We start from the raw sequence: 17,232 nt of genomic DNA, 5'->3' as shown, positions 1-17,232 counted from the left end.
ATATGTCCATTTTCCAGGGGTAGGCCTTTTTTGCAGGTGCACTGAAAAATGATTCTGCGCATGCCCAAAACCCACGCCTACACTACCACAGGCCATTTTTTAGCGCACCTTTGTAAAAGAACTCCTAAGGATGATATGGAAATAATGTTGACACCAAACCCTGTTCTCTCCTTCAGCCAACAGTCTGTTGTCAATTCCTGCCCTAATCCCTCCAGTGGAGAGTTGCTCAATAGGAGCACTTTTCTGAAACCTAGACATCACCCGATGTTAATCTTTTTTTGACATAGGTGTTGTGAAAAGTCCCGCAGAACTGGCAAGAAAACCATTAGGTAAAGACCTCGGAAGGAAAAACAGTCTCCTGATAACCCAGGAGACTACAAATCCCAGCTTCCCTGAGGGTTACACGCCCCTGTCTGAGAGGTTAGGCTTTTCCATTCCCCTGAGAACCAAGAGGACTACAAGTCCCAGCTGCCCCACGATAGAACACCTGACCCCGCTAAGGAAGGTAGTACGCACTACAATTCCCAAGCTTCTAGAGAGGGGGGTCATGACCTGCTCAGGGGGCCCAATCAGGAGGATTTGAAGCAGATGAGAGAGATACAAGAGGAGGAACTGATGGAACATCAGTCTTTACAGGGAGTTCCTGAGGTCTCCCAGGGGAGTGCAGCTGCTGAGCTGGAGCCTATGGATGTTTCAGGCCTGTCCAAGGTAAAGGGGGATAAGCTGAAAGGATTTATAGCAGCCATGCTCTCTAACCTAGTACAGCTGTGGAAGTAAGATTCTCAGAAAAGATCCCTGGAGTTTGACGTTTTTGAACTGGCTCAGGGCTCACTGAACAGTCTGAAGATTGTTCCAGGAAGGGTAAGAGAAATTGGATAAAGTGCTCAAGCCTGACCCAAGTGGGCGGATACCAGGTGTTTGTTGCTGGTATGGTAAAGGGAGGGAGTACCTTCAACCTCTAAACGTACAAGGAGGTGAAGGAACAAAGGGCTTGAGCCGAAAACAGAGGAACTGTCATATATAAATGAACTTTATTCCAGTATGAACTTTATTCTAGTAGATAAATGAACTTTGTTATAGTATGAACTTTATTTCAGTATGTAAATGAACTTTGGGTCAATATGGAATTCTCTTCAAAAGAATGCATTAACCATTGGGGAGGAAGAGTTAACACAAGATATAGAGGTCCAAGAACAGATAAGGCAAGAAGGCTGTACTGAGCACCTTCCTCTGAGAGGTCTCCTAGGCGGGGGCCTATATGAATTTAAAGGTTAAGTGCTTGGGGCCCTGAAAAGACTAATCCTGGAAGTAAGTGTATTTGTGTTGTTCATGGACTTGATTTCAAGATATTAAAGAAAGGCCACACAGAATAGACGGAGTGGAGTTGTGTCTCGGGATTATCAAGGGCTGACTGACACCACAGCAACCCACACGGAGAGAGACGTTATGACTATGCATCGCCCTACTGAATAGAACTTTCATTTTTATTTTTTAAAGATTGCATTAGTCCCATCTAAAATACACCTAGAGCATGCCACCTTGCTGATGCACATTTTTCAATATGGAAAAAAATATTGATTCATATGAAATGCAATTTCTTTGAAAAAAAGTGCATTTAAAGGGATTGTCTCAGTATGATCATGTTTCTCTATTTCTTAAGAAATTACACTGGCTACCAATAGCTGATCACATTCGATTCAAGCTACTGCTGTTATTGCATCAAAGTTTATACCAGGACTTATAATTTGTCTGCGAACCTGCCCTGGCGAACTCTTCACTCAGAGGATACATGCACATTGGTGGCACATTGAGTGGAATAAGTTACCATTGACACTCGGAAGAAAGAAAAACTTGTCTGTTTACAAAGGTTTATTGCAACAGCACCCTTATATTTCCTTGAGGTAGACATGGGACCTTGATGAATCAGTTGTGCTTGGATTGACAGAATGGCGTTTATGCTAAACTAAGCGTAAATAGTACTTTTTGTATCGCAATAACCTTTCCAGTTCTATGAGGTTCACATCAAAGAAAACCAGGTGTACCAGGGAAATAAAAATCGAAGCAAACATAAAAAGAATAAAAGCAAAAAAATAAAATAAAATCGTACTTCAAAAATTTCTCAAATAGCCAAGTTTTAAGAATCTTTCTGAACATCAGAAGACTGTTAAAAGATCTACACAGTGTACAAAAAAGAAGTAGGAGGCAGACCAGATGTGTATCCAAACAGCAGGTTTATTCAAACATAAAAGTCCAAAGACTCAATGCAGTCCTGCGTTTCGGTGCTAACGCGTCTGCCTCAAGAGTCAATACAAGGTACCCCAGCCACTGATTATAACAACACATTAATGGGCTGGAGAATCCAATAGTAGAGTGTTCATCGAAGACACAACAAAGTTTCGCCACAGTAGCTCATTCAAAGTGAAATGCGATTGTCCAGCCCATTTTTTTTGTACGCCGTGTGGTTGTTGTTAGGAGGATACTTCTGTTTGTTTTGTTAAAGATCTAAGCATATCCAGAAGCTCATTCCAGAATTTTGTTCCCATAAAAACAGGTGATGACTGAAACACTGTCATATGGCTGTTTTTTTGTTTTTTTTTTGCTGCGACTGTTCTGTTGTATTCCACCTTGGATTATAATTAGTAATAAATCTAAAACTATAGCTAGATTAAGGTGCTTATTTTAGAAGCACATAAACCAATCTTTAGTCATTTATACTGCATAAGTGTCTAAATCCTGATTTTACAAAGCTGAAAATGCGCATCTGGGAAGGTGACATGCTCTTATTTGAGTTTTAAGTGGGATTAGGGCAGGGGGGGTGGATAGGATGTGGGGATCAGGAGAATTTGGTGAAAGGGCCGTGGCTGTATTACCAGACTGCCAGATATCAAATCTGATCTGAATATTCATTGACCAGGTTTAAAAATTAAAACTTATTTTTTCAGAAGTTTTTCAGAATTACTCCTTGTTAAGTGCAGATCCTGGGAGTGATCATTGAAGCATTTTATCCTATACCCCACTGCCTTTCCCCCTTGTTCTCCCCCAGCAGACTCCCTTGGGTATGCGTGGATGTTTACTTTCCTATTTTTAATTGGAGTTCCTTTCTCATATGTTTTATGTAAATGTTATTTATTGTTAACCGCTTTGACCTTTTTTTTTAAGCTAAGGCAGTATATCAAATCAAAAATAAATATAAACATACACACAGTACAGTTGCACTTACCACCTCCTTATGAGGTGGCAGTATATGCAGCCGCACTATCAGCAATTTTGGTAGCTAGTGGAGGAGTGGCCTAGTGGTTAGAGCACCAGTCTTGCAATCCAGAGGTGACCGCTTCAAATCCTGCTGCTGCTCCTTGTGATCTTGGGCGAGTCACTTAACCCTCCATTGCCTCAGGTACAAACTTAGATTGTGAGCCCTCCTGGGACAGAGGAATATCCAGAGTACCTGAATGTAACTCACCTTGAGCTACTACTGAAAAAGGTGTGAGCAAAATCTATTTAAATTAAATAAAAAATAGTGCATGGTACTAACCTCCACATCATCTATCACAGATGGCCACACCTCTGTTCCATCCCTGTCATTACCCACTAAGTGCTTTAAGCAGCTAGTGTGGATAATAGGCTGGCTGCAACATGCATTGGTCACCATGGTAATGTGGGGGGAGCAAAAGGCCCATGCAGGAGACACTATTCAGCACTATGAACCTGATACTGACTCAGGCCAAATTTAGCTCTCATGCTAGGGCCTATAGCCTGAATAGGCCACAGACTTGCATGTAGGGAAAAGGATATCACTAAATATGGCCAAGGCTGTATAAGAGTAACAACAACTTTGTTTACAAAAGCTGTGACTTCTTGGTCATAGTAACATAGTAAGTGACGGCAGCTAAAGTCCTGAATGGTCCATCCAGTCTGCCCAACAGTCATATTCATTCCCAATTCAAGATTAAATCAACAATGAACATATTATATACTTGATCCTAAACCAGATTGCTATATATGGGATTCAGACCGTACAAGGAGGCCCAGCACCGGCCTTAGTTGATACAGCCAGAGTTGCCATCTAAGCACCACTTTATATGCAAACACATATGCAACCCTTTAAGTTTTGTTTTTTATACCATTCATTTTCTAATTAGAGATCCTCTGTGTTCATCCCACGCCTTTTTGAATTCCTCCACAGTTTTTTTTTTCCAACACCTCCTCCCTCGGGAGGGCATTCTAGGCATCAGTCACTCTCTCTGTGAAAAAATTTTTTCTGACTTTACTCCTAAGTCTGCCACCCCACAACCTCAATTCATGTCCTTTAGTTTTACCATTTTCCCTTCTCTGGAAAATATTTGTTTCTATATTAATACCTTTCAAGTATTTAAACGTCTGCATCATATCTCCCCTGTCCCTCCCCCCATCTACGGTATACAGGTCTTCCCGTCTCTTCTCATATGTCTTTTGATGCAAGCCCCACATCATTTTTGTCGCCTTCCTCTGGACCACTTCAATTCTTCTTACATCTTTAGCAAGATACAGTCTACAAACTGAACACAATGCTCCAGGTGGGGCCTCACCAATGACTTCTACAGGTGCATCAACACCTTTCTTCTGCTGGTTACACTTCTCTCTGTACAGTCTAGCATTCTTCTGACTACGGCCACCACCTTGTCACACTTGTTTCATCACCTTCAGATCCTCAGATACTATCACCCCAAGGTCCCTCTCCCTGTCTATGTATATCAGCCTCAGAATAACTCTGCTCCTGGAGCCTGTGACCCAGTGTCTTGGTTCTCCAAATCACAAGATTGGAAATCCTCAACCCTATTGCTCTAAACTGTAAGGCTCACTTTACCCAAGAAAATAGTATAGTAAAACCTCTGAAAAAAAACATGAAGGTATCTGGGTGTTGTCTGTAGCAGTTATCCAAAGAACTGCTGCTAGTGAAGCAGATGACCGCCCAATCTGAGTGGGCTGCATTATGAAAACACTAGTAAAAAAAACGCCCGTTTCTTGGAGAGATGAAACGGGCGCTAGCAAGGTTTTTGGGCACGGGGAGATCGGGTTTTCAGCATCGACGTACCGTCAGCGAGGCAGCTGTCCCGCAACCCCTCTGTGATGCAGGTTCGGTGTGAGGCATGGCCACCAAGTCGCTGAGGGCCGGGCACGGGGAGATAGCATTTGCAGCGTCGCTGTCCCAGCCGGGAGATAGAGTTTGTGTCCTGCTCCTGCAGTGTGCTCCGCCCTCGTCGTCATGACGTTCTGACGCAAGGGCGGGGCATACGGCGCTTCAGAGTTATGAGTTCCGGTTTGGAGGCCTGGGCAAACAGGATATCTCTGAGGCCTCACACTTCCGGTTTGGAGCAATTTGGAGGCTTCATTTAGAACGTTGGGGTTGCGAATTATGTCCGGAAGGGGCGTGGCTGGGGGCGGGTCTATGAGTGACAGTGGTGCATGAGTGTGAGAGTGAGTGTTGTGTTTGCCTCCCACAGAGTGAGCTTCAGCACAGATTGAGCTTCAGCAGGTGAGAGAAGGTGAGAATTATTTATATAGATTGCAAGCTCATTAAAGTCAGCCCTGCTGTCTGACTGCCTGCTTGTTGGTCTGCATCACCAGCCTGAGAGAGAGAGAAAGCACCTGATGGCCTGCCAACTGCTCCTGCCTGCTGTTTGACCATTCCTGCTGAAGCTCCTGTTGTTCTCCCAAGAGATAGCACTATACAGCTCCCTGACTGTCTCTGCCTCTGGTGTCTGTGAGGGTGGAGAGCACTGCATCATCAGTCAGGTTGTAACTGTCTTTTCCTATAGTGCTGGGGAATTAGGGGTCCTAATCAAGACATAGGGTGTAAAGTATACATTATCTTTACCTTGCCTTGACAGGTGCACATCAGTCATGATTAACGTTGTGAGAAACACAACATTTACTAAGCGCGATTACAAAAAAAAATTAATCACTTCATAAAATTGATCTTACACAGTGCCTTACCTTCCCACACAGCCGCCATTATGTTTTTCTTCCCTTCGCCTTTGCCAGTCAGCAACAGTGTTACTGCTATGGAGCCAATAAGGAGCACCCCTATTGGGGGGGGGGGGGGGGGGGGGCGTGCTGAGTATCAGCGTGTGCTCCCTGAGGCTTCCCCTCTACTACTGCCCACCTCTGCATGCTGCTTCTGCCCCCGTACCCGCTCACCCAGACACCACCATTAAGCCCCCCTCCTCCAGTGAGGACTTTTCTTCTTCTTGGGCCCTCCTCCTCCACATCACTCCTCCTGCAAGGTTTCTTTCTGGGTCCCCTCCCCCCTTCCTTGAGGTCCATCTTCTTCCTGGGTCCTCTTGATAAGGTTCGTCTTCTTTCCGGGTACCCCCTTATCCCTCCCATGAGGTCCGTCTTCTTCCTGGGTCCCCCCTTTTCCCCTTCTCGCAAGGTCAGGGTCTCATCAAAGTGCCTACATTGCTTCCTGCCTGCCTAATCTGGGAGGGGGGGGGGGGGAGGAGAGAAGAGAGTTGCAGTCACACAGGCTTTCAGGGACTGCACATATCTTACCCCTCCCCCTCAGACAGTACACTGCCTGTCTGCATGCCTCATCTGTGAATCACATATCCTGTGAATACTCCTCCAATTCTGTGAATCCACAGGAGTGAAGGAGTAGCCTAATTGTTAACTAGTTCCCACTGCAGCTCCTTGTGACTCTGGGCAAGTCACTTAACCCTCCATTGCCCCAAGTACAAATACTACTTTGATTGTAACTACAGAAAGGCAGTATATCAAGTCCCATCCCCTTCCCCAGTCTGGGGATGGGTGGGGGGAAGACTGCACCTTTCTTCCCTCCTGCCCTCCCCACCTCCCCAACACTGTGCTGCCTGTCTGATCTGTGATTCACAGATGGTATGCAGGCAGGCAGCACACAGTCTGAGGAAGGTGGGAGGACTGGGGTGGGAGATAGATGCAGTCACTCACAGCCCCCAGTCCTCCTCCCCATCTCTCCAGACTGTATGTGGCTCAGTCCTCAAGTGCACATTAATGGTAAGTTATTTCTGTGGGATGCAAAGTCTGCTAGGGGTCTTTGGACCTTGGGTCAACTAACAATGATCAACAGTTAAAATCTTTTGATAGTCTTCATCAAGATGTCAATATCCCATTGTCATGTTTGTATAAGTGGGTGCAACTGCAGCATATATTCTAAGCTGCACATATTGATCTGATTGACTTTAATGAAGCTTATAGCTTTTTCAAACCCAGATTCTAGGTTCTATCATTAGAGGGCCCTTTTTACAAAGGCGAGATAGGTTCTACGTACATGCAGCGCATGCCAAAATGAGACTACCAACAGGCTAGTGTATCCTCTGGTAGTAATTTCTGATTTGATGCACACCTATACCGCTGGGACAAATTAATTTTTATTTCCCACTGTGCACGGCATTTCCAGCATTAATCAGCAGTTGGCGCATGCTGACTGGTCACCGTGTGTACAGTGCATGAGCCCTTACTGCTAGATCAATGGGAGGGGTTAAGGGCTCAGGCCATAAATAGGCATGTACTGGTTTCAATTTTACCACAATCCCTTTCCCCAGCCCATTGAAAAAAAGCCCTTTTTCGCAGACGCGGTAAAAACTGGCCTGGCATGCACCAAAAACGCATGTCCACACTACTACTGGCCACTTTTTGCCGCGGCCCCCTATATGAGTTACTTTACTCTGACCAAACTCAATAGTTTGAGGGAGACCCGGAATAAAGATCTAGAAGGGTCAATTCTTCCTAACCAGTGGAATCTTTATTGGACTTCAGTTGTCATACCACCCTTAGTGCCTCCATTGGACATCTGCATGTGAATTCTCCATAGCAGGGCCATTACTATGGAATAACATTCTAGGGTATGTTTGTTTTTGTACATCTTTTTCATGTTAAAAAAAAAATCACTTAAAACATGTTTATTTTTATTTATTTAAAACATTTCTATACCACCTATGACTAGGTGGTTTTCAAGATACATTATTCAGGCATTCTCTTAAAGATTACTTTTTTCAAATGCAATCTGAGTAGGCTATTGTTAAGTCGTTCTGTTATGTATTGTTTTCAGTTGTGAATGATGAATTGTAAGTTACATAGTTTTGTTTTGTTTTTAGGCAGGGTATACGTTTAAAAAAATTAATAAAACCTATGCTTTTCTTGAGTCATATGGCAATGCTGGCACTTGAAAGGCAAGACTACTGTTGGTGTTGTGAAGTGAAGAAGAAACCCCACTGCATATGCTTTATTTGTGCACTGCATTACCTACCTTTTGGTCAAGATTATATTGTGGAAATTCTTCACTTTATATGTACATTAGTAAAAAAGCCCCGTTTCTGATGCAAATGAAACGGGGGCTAGCAAGGTTTTCTTTTGTGTGCATGTGGGAGTGTGTGTGTCCCTGCCCTCTGCCCTCTCTCCCTTCCCCTGTGCTCTGTCCTCTCTGTCCCTTCCCCCCTTGGAGTCGAGTCCTTCAGTGTTAAGTGTCCTGCTGTGCTGTGCTGTGTTTGTGTTACAGAGATAGTGAGGGCTTCTGCCCTCTCTCCCCTCCCCCCTCTGAGTCCTTCACTGTTACAGAGAGAGCGATTTGATTTGGTGCTTTGCTGTGTTTTTCTTCACTGTTTGTGTTACAGAGAGAGCGAGGGCGGGGCACACAATCATGGGGAAACCGGATATCTCTCCCCCTTCACACTTCCGGCTGGAGGCTTCATTAGAACGTTGGTGGTGCCTCTCTGCTGAGGATGCAAATTTGTTTGATGTCTTTTTTGCCATAGAGGTGTGAGTTGTGCTTGTTAATTGGAAGCATAAAGATACTTCGTATATGGTTAAATAATGGAATTTTATTTGAGGGTGTGGCACAGGAAGAATCATTGGAAGTGATTATATTGTTTCTCCTGAATTGATATATTGTATTGTATTTTTCTTGGCATAGTGTATGTTTTGTATGTAACCCATTGTTCTGTGTTGTGATTTACTTTTTTTTTTTCTCATTTGTTCTTGTGAGAAAAAAATGTTTAATAATTAGTTACACTACTACTCCCCTTGTTCCTTCTCACCCAGTACTTCCCTTGTCCTTAATTGTCATGTCTGTCTGTCTGTCTTATTTTTAGATTGTAAGCTCTTTTGAGCAGGGACTGTCTCTTTCTACATTGGATGTTCAGCGCTGCATGCATCTGGTAGCGCTATACAAATGTTAATAATAATAATACTTATAAACTAAAAAAAATTATAGACCAATGACAATGTTGAGGAGTCATAGGGCAAGTTATCCTATGTGAAAAGACTCACCACTGAGACCTTTAGAAAAATACATTTTTCACATATAATTACAATTTATGTTGTAAGAATTGCACAACTGTGTCGCATATTTTAAAGTTTTGCAAGAGTCTGTTAGAGTATAGGTTCAGCTTCATTGTAAATGGAATTACTGCTTAGCTTTTCTGCTAAAGATGTAAGGGCCCCTTTTACCTAAGGTAGTGTTGACAGATGAAACTGCTGTGCACTGAGGCTCCTTTTACTGCAACGGGTAAAAGGTCCAGAAAAGGAAATGGCTGTGCATTAAGTGCACACGTGCTGTGCGGCCATTTCTGGGGGGAGCCCTTACTGCCATCTATTTAGGAGGCAGTAAGGGCTCCCGCACTAATGTTCTGGTACAAAACGTTTCTGTTGAGATGGAAATGGCATACACTGGGGGCGGCACTACCACCGGCTCAGCACACGATGGCGTCGTAAAAGGACCCCTGTGAGGCTTATTTTCGAAAGAGAAGGATGCCCATCTTTCGACACAAATCGGGAGATGGGCGTTCTTCTCCCAGGGTCGCCCAAATCAGCATGATGGAAAGCTGATTTTGGGCGTCCTCAACTGCTTTCTGTCACGGGGATGACCAAAGTTCCAAAGTTGGAAGCGTAGCGAAGGCGGGACTGGGGCATGCCTAACACATGGGCGTCCTCGACCAATAATGGAAAAAAGAAGGGCGTCCCTGACGAACACTTGGGTGGCTTTACTTGGTCCATTTTTTTCTTGTGGCCAAGCCCCAAAAAGGTTGCCGGAACTGACCAAGATGACACCAGAGGGAATTGGGGATGACCTCCCCTTACTCCCCCAGTGGTCACTAACCCCCTCCCACCCTAAAAAAACTTTAAAAATATTTTTTGCCAGCCTCTATGCCAGCCTCAAATGCCATACCCAGCTCCCTGACAGCAGTATGCAGGTCCCTGGAGCAGTTTTAGTGGGTGCAGTGCACTTCAGGCAAGCGGACCCAGGCCCATCCCCCCCTACCTGTTACATGTGTGGTGGTAAATGTGAGCCCTCCAAAACCCACCAGAAACCCACTGTACCCACATGTAGGTACCCCCCTTCACCCCTTAGGGCTATGGTAGTGTTGTACAGTTGTGGGTAGTGGGTTTTTTTTTTGGGGGGGGGGGGTTAGGGGCTCAGCACCCAAGGTAAGGGAGCTATGCACCTTGGAGCAATTTCTGAAATCCACTGCTGTCCCCCTAGGGTGCCTGGATGGTGTCCTGGCATGTCAGGGGGACCAGTGCACTATGAATGCTGGCTCCTCCCATGACCAAATGGCTTGGATTTGGTCGTTTCTGAGATGGGCGTCCTCGGTTTCCATTATTGCCAAAAATCGAGACGACTATCTCTAAGGTCGACCTAAATTTCTCGATTTGGGTGTCCCCGATCGTATTATCAAATGAAAGATGAACTCCCATCTTGTTTTGATAACACGGGTGTCCCCACCCCTTCGCTGGGACGTCCTACAAGGACGTCCTCAGGAAAACTTGGGCGCCCCTTTCGATTATGTCCCTCCACGTCTCCTATCCATAGATCTTCAGTAACACTATAAGGATAGCAGCACTAAAATCCTTCTGAGGGGTCCTTTTACTAAGGTGCGCTGAAAAATGGCCTGCGGTGGTGTAGGCGCTTGTTTTGGGCATGCGCAGATTCATTTTTCAGTGCGCCTGCAAAAAAAATGCCTTTTTAAAAATTTTTCGACGAAATGGATGTGTGGCAAAATCAAAATTGGCTCGCATCCATTTTAGGTCTGAGACCTTACCGCCAGCCATTGACCTAGTGGTAAAGTCTCATGTGGTAACCAGGCCGTAATGACGTATGCGCATCAAATGCCACTTGGCTAACGTCTGATACAGGCATCCGAAAATAATTTATTAGATGTGCATATTGGACACACGCTAAAAATGAAATTACTACAAGAGCCACGCGGTAGCCGGACGGTACCTCCATTTTAGCGCACGTTGGGTTCACGTAGATCCTTATGTGGCTAAGTATAAGGGCAAAACACACAGTGGATCCAAAAAAGTCCTCTCACAATGAGAGGACTTTTTTGGATCCACTGTGTGTTTTGCCTTTCGTTGGTTTTCCTGTGGAGAGTTCACCTTCTGTGGGTGTTTGCTAAGTATAAGGGCCCATATTTGGATAGTGCTGGGGCAGAGTGAAGGTGTTTCACCAAAGTACATGTACAACAGCAATATTCAGCTGTTATCCATATAGCTAAGCAGCTTATTTTAGGATTACAAAAAAAGCTGTTCTAACTTAAACTACTTAAGTGTGGCACTCATTTTCAAAGCAAATGGATGTCTCAAAATGCTTAAAAAAAGGTCCAATCTGCTAAAAGTGTCCACATCTTGATTTTGGAAAGTCAGAATTTGGATGTTTCACACTGCAGTTCATCCAAATAGCAATGGGGAGTGTTTTGGGCATGATTGGGTAGGACTAGAGAGGGACGAATATCAGGACATCCAACAGCGATTACTGAACAGGAAGAAATATCCAAGCTTAAAACGAAGGACGTCATATCCAGGGTATAAATAGGTGCTCTGATTGAACAGCTGACCCCTCCTTAATCCCCCAGTGGTTGCTGTCCTCCTCTCTCTCCCTTGAAAGTTAATCAATAGAAATAAAATAAAACATAGAAAATATAATAAGATGATACCTTTTTTTATTGAACTAACTTAATACATTTTTTGATTAACTTTCAAAGGTAACCCTTCTTCATCAGATCAGAAATATGGTTACCTTCGAAAACTAATCAAAAATGTATTAAGTTAGTCCAATAAAAAAGGTATCATCTTATTTTCTTTCCTATGTTTTATTTTATTTTATTTCTATTGATTACTGTTAAAAGTAGATTAACACGGCTACCACATCTCCCTTGAAAGTGAAACCAGAAAGGAAAACCAGGATCTATGTCAGCTGCAGGTATTATAACCATTCTTAACAATATAGCAAGCAGGTCAGAGGAGTAGCCTAGTGGTATCTGAAGTGGGCTATAACCCAATGGCCAAAGGTTAAAATCCTACTATAATTCTATTAATTTCTTTTTTTCTGGGGCTCCCTCCAGGAACAGAAAAATACTTACTGTAGCAAAAGATATAAGATACCTGCATGCCTGAAGGCTATGGAAGTGGTGTACATTCAGGTACAGTAGGTATTTTTCAGGTACTGGAGGGATAACGTTTACAAAACAAAAATACAGTGGGATTTGAACTTGTGTCCCCTTTGTTTACAGTCCACTGCACTAATAACTAGGTTACGCCTATGTTCTACAAGGTTGTCTGTGTGGTCATTTTCTAAGATTGCTGCTAGACAGATGTCCCTGTGCCTTGTTTTCTCCCATTTATAATTTAGTGGCACTTAACCATTTAGGACTAGATTCTATATATCATGCGTAAAAATTCAGCACCAAAATAAAATTCACCTAAGCACATTGTATGAGTACGCTTTAATTTAAGCATACTTTAAGGAATAAGCCTAAATTTCAACACGGTTTATAGAATACACAGCGTGTCAGTCCAAGCAACTAAATTTAGTCATGGCCAATTACGCCAAATAAAACCAGGTATAAATACCTGTTTTATATTACTAGTCTTTTTACCACCTCCCCAAATTAGTACTCACCAACCACCCACAATTTGGAGCGATAAAAGATAAGGAAGGTCACGCGTATGAGAAAAGCAATTCTTTAATTACTTACCAAGAGAAAGTTACAATTACAAATGCTAGTTTCTCATGTGGAGAGCAGGGGACACAAACATGTGGTCTGCCACTGCCTCTCCAACGTAATGCTCTGGTTCAATTGTTTATATACCTTTTGTGTTAAGCAATGCTTCACATTACTTCAGCACTTATTTTCCTCAGAGATCATTCTGTTCTCTGTTCTCACCATCTATTTTCCCTTAAGTTTCTAAATCACATTCTTCTGTCCATCCATAATTGCACCTTTCCCATGCCAGCTTGCCCATAAGGGTGTCGTAATAGATCATAAATTCCTGGGTTTACACAGGCTCATGTTCTTTAATAAATTACAGGCTTCTCAATCTCTGATAGATTCCAGAGTCACGCTGGCTTGTCAGGCTCTGCCCTTTTTGACCTGTGCTGGGGTGCTGACCTGTGCTCATGATTCTACATACCGGTGCCTAAATTAGGCGCAGAGCAGATGTATTCTGTAATCCTGCATGTAGTTTTCTGGAATGCCCATGCCCCCTTTTCAGCAGCATGCATTAGAATTTATGTGCACCAGTTTGCAGAATATGATTAGCGGGTAGTGCACATAAGTTCTAAGTAATGCCAATTAGTGCTGATAATTGCTTGTTAACATTCAATTATCAGTGCTGATTAGCTTGTTAACTAATGGATTACACTGAATATCACCACAGACCACTGGCTATTTTGTGGGTGGTACAGGGATAGAGTTGGCACTTATGCAATTAAGCGCCAATAATCAGCACTTAACTGCCTAAGGGGTACTTTTACCATCCTGTGGTAAAACGGGCCCTGCGATAGCATTGAGGGCTGTTTTTGCCATATACCAGGGCCCTTTTTACTACAGCAGGTAAAAAGGCTGAAAAAAGACATGTCTATGCACTAAGATTATTCTTACCGCATGGCCATGTTGGGGAAGCACTTACCACCACCCATTGAGGTAGTGGTAAGGGCTCCCGCGGTAACCGGGCAGCACCATACCACTGGGTTAATGCCATGCTAGAAATTACAGAATTATTTTCTGTAGCGCTGGAAATGGCATGCGCTCGAGGCAGAACTACGTCTGGCAGCCACGTTGGGCCGGTGGAAGTTCCGGGTAGCCACACAGCAACCTTTTAGTAAAAAGGCTCCTAAGTTAAGTGACTATATCAGACCCTATAAAAGCCAGCCCTATCTTATTTGGTGTCATGTAGGTGGTTAAGTGCTGATCGACACCTAACACTCGAGAGCCACGCGAAAAACACAACCAAGAAGATGTTCCACTCCATGTGGAAATTAAAAAGAGTAAGACCTTTCTTCCCAAGGACTGTTTTCCGCAACCTAGTACAATCAATGGTGCCTACTCATCTAGACTACTGCAATGCACTCTATACCGGCTGTAAAGAGCAAATAATCAAGAAACTTCAGACAGCCCAGAACACTGCAGCTAGACTCATATTCGGTAAAACAAAATATGAAAGTGCTAAACCCCTACGAGAAAAACTACACTGGCTCCCACTTCAAGAACACATTACGTTCAAAATATGCTCCCTAGTTCATAAAATCATTCACGGAGATGCACCAGCCTACATGTCAGACCCGATAGACTTACCACCCAGGAATGCCAAAAGATCATCCCGCACATTCCTTAACCTGCACTTCCCTAACTGCAAAGGTCTGAAATACAAACTAACGCACGCGTCAAACTTTACCTACTTGAGCACACAGATATGGAACGCATTGCCGCACAACTTAAAAATGATTTACGAATTAACGAACTTCCGCAAACTACTGAAGACCCATCTCTTTTACAAGGTTTACCACAAAGATCAACCAATGTAAATATACACAACTTCTCCACATATATTCAGAATTGTCTTACAATTTCTGATTGCTATACGACTGTCATGTTTTTTCTTTATCGTGTTGCTCAAGATCCTTCTGTAACACCAAATGTCTATTTTCTAATATATTTTCATTATTCATGATTATTGTAAGCCACATTGAGCCTGCAAAGAGGTAGGAAAATGTGGGATACAAATGCAATAAATAAATAAATAATAAATATTGCTCTTAACTAGAGAATGACATGGGTACAAAGTTTGTCTCTTTCCCATGAACTCTGTCGCTGTTCCCACCCTGTCCCCATGAGCTTTGTCTAATCCCCATCCACACAAGCCGCGAACAGTTATAATTTTATATTTCAATTATTTTACTAAAGTATAAAAAGAAATGATATTCTGTACAACTGTCATTTTTATAAATCACAAATAATACAGAACAAGGATCAATAAAACTCCTGTCTCCCCTCCCCCCTCACAGATATCCCCTCTACTGTCAGGAAGACTAAACAGAATGCTACATAGAAAATTAATGCTAACAGAACACAAATGCCAAATACATAATAGCTGACCAAAAATAATAAACATAAATTAAACCAAAATCCCAAGAAACCACACCAAAGACATTAAGGGCCCCATTTACTAAGCTCTGCTATAGACGCGCTAGCATTTTTAGCACATGCTAAAAATTAGCGAACGCTAATGCTAGAGACACCCATAGGGCAAGTGATCCTATGTGAAAAGAGTCGCCACTGAGATCTTTAAAAATTCTTTTTTCACATATAATTACACTTTCCACCTTTATAATTGAAAGAGAAAAACGCCTAGATTTCGACCCAAATCGGGAGATAGACGTTTATCTCACAAAAACGAATAAATCGGTATAATAGAAAGCCGATTTTGGACGTCTTCAACTGCACTCCATCGCGGAAGCGTACAAAGTTGACGGGGGCGTGTTGGAGGCGTGGTGAAGGTGGAACTGGGGCGTGGTTATCGGCCGAGGAGAGATGGGCGCCTTTCGCCGATAATGGAAAAAAAGTATGCGTTTGTAGCTAGAATTTAGGGCACTTTTCCTGGACCCTGTTTTTTCACAAATAAGGCCCCAAAAAGTGCCCTAAATGACCAGATTACCACCAGAGGGAATCGGGGATGACCTCCCCTGACTCCCCCAGTGGTCACTAACCCTCTCCCACCACAAAAAATGATGTTTCACAACTTTTTATTTTCACCCTCAAATGTCATACCCACCTCCCTGGCAGCAGTATGCAGGTCCCTGGAGCAGTTGTTAGGGGGTGCAGTGGACTTCAGGCAGGTGGACCCAGGCCCATCCCCCCCTACCTGTTACAATTGTGCTGCTTAATGCTTATTAGTCGTCTAACCCCCCCAAACCCACTGTACCCACATGTAGGTGCCCCCTTCACCCCTTAGGGCTATAGTAATGGTGTAGACTTGTGGGCAGTGGATTTTGAGGGGGATTTGGGGGGGCTCAACACACAAGGGAAGGGTGCTATGCACCTGGGAGCTCTTTTACCTTTTTCTTTGTAAAAGTGCCCCCTAGGGTGCCCGGTTGGTGTCCTGGCATGTGAGGGGGACCAGTGCACTATGAATCCTGGCCCCTCCCACGAACAAATGCCTTGGATTTATTCATTTTTGAGCTGGGCGCTTTCATTTTCCATTATCGCTGAAAAGCAAAAACGCCCAGCTCACAAATTGTCAAATAAACATGGACGTCTATTTTTTTCGAAAATACGGTTCGGTCCGCCCTTTCACGGACCCGTTCTCGGAGATAAACGCCCATGGAGATAGACGTTTTCATTCAATTATGCCCCTCTTTATGTTGTAAGAATTACACAACTGTGTTGCATATTTTAAAGTTTTGCAAGAGTCTGTTAGAGCATTGGGTTCAGCGTCATTGTAAATGGAATTACTGCTTAGCATTTCTGCTAAACATGTAAGGGTTCTTTTTACCAAGCTGCGGTAAAAGGGGCCCTAAGGTACTGTTGACATGCGGATTTGCAGTGGGTTTCCTTTGGGTTTCTCTAGCATTAGCGTGTGCTAATTTTTTTAGCATGCTCTAAAAATGCTAGCGTACCTTAGTAAACAGGATCTCATTTGCTGATGACACAAAGTTATTCAAATTTGTTAAATTGCAAGAGGAATGTGAAAAATGATAAGAGGACCTTACGAGACTGGGAGACTGGGCATCTAAATGGCAGATGACGTTTAATGTGAACAAGTACAAAGTGATGCATGTGGGAAAGAGGAACCCAAACTATAGCTACGTGATGCAAGGTTCCACATTAGGAGTCACCAACCAGGAAAGGGATCTAGGTGTCATTGTTGATGATACATTGAAATCTCCTGCTCAGTGTGCAGCGGCAGCTAAGAAAGCAAATAGAATGTTAGGTATTA

At 43.4% G+C, this 17,232-nt stretch overlaps 1 protein-coding gene across 1 annotated transcript in view; it reads left to right on the top strand.

Annotated features, from left to right (window-relative positions):
- The first annotated feature begins 668 nt into the window (after positions 1 to 668).
- The window catches only part of TMIE (transmembrane inner ear), a 163,052-nt gene continuing 146,488 nt past the window's right edge, over positions 669 to 17,232 (top strand). Inside the window, exon 1 of the mRNA XM_030189896.1 lies at positions 669 to 708. Coding sequence (XP_030045756.1) covers positions 685 to 708 — 24 coding nt within the window. The 5' untranslated portion in view covers positions 669 to 684. The remainder of the gene's footprint in view (positions 709 to 17,232) is intronic.

Source organism: Microcaecilia unicolor, chromosome 1, assembly GCF_901765095.1.
Source record: "Microcaecilia unicolor chromosome 1, aMicUni1.1, whole genome shotgun sequence".
NCBI lineage: Eukaryota > Metazoa > Chordata > Amphibia > Gymnophiona > Siphonopidae > Microcaecilia > Microcaecilia unicolor.
This window is presented reverse-complemented; position numbering and strand designations above follow the sequence as displayed.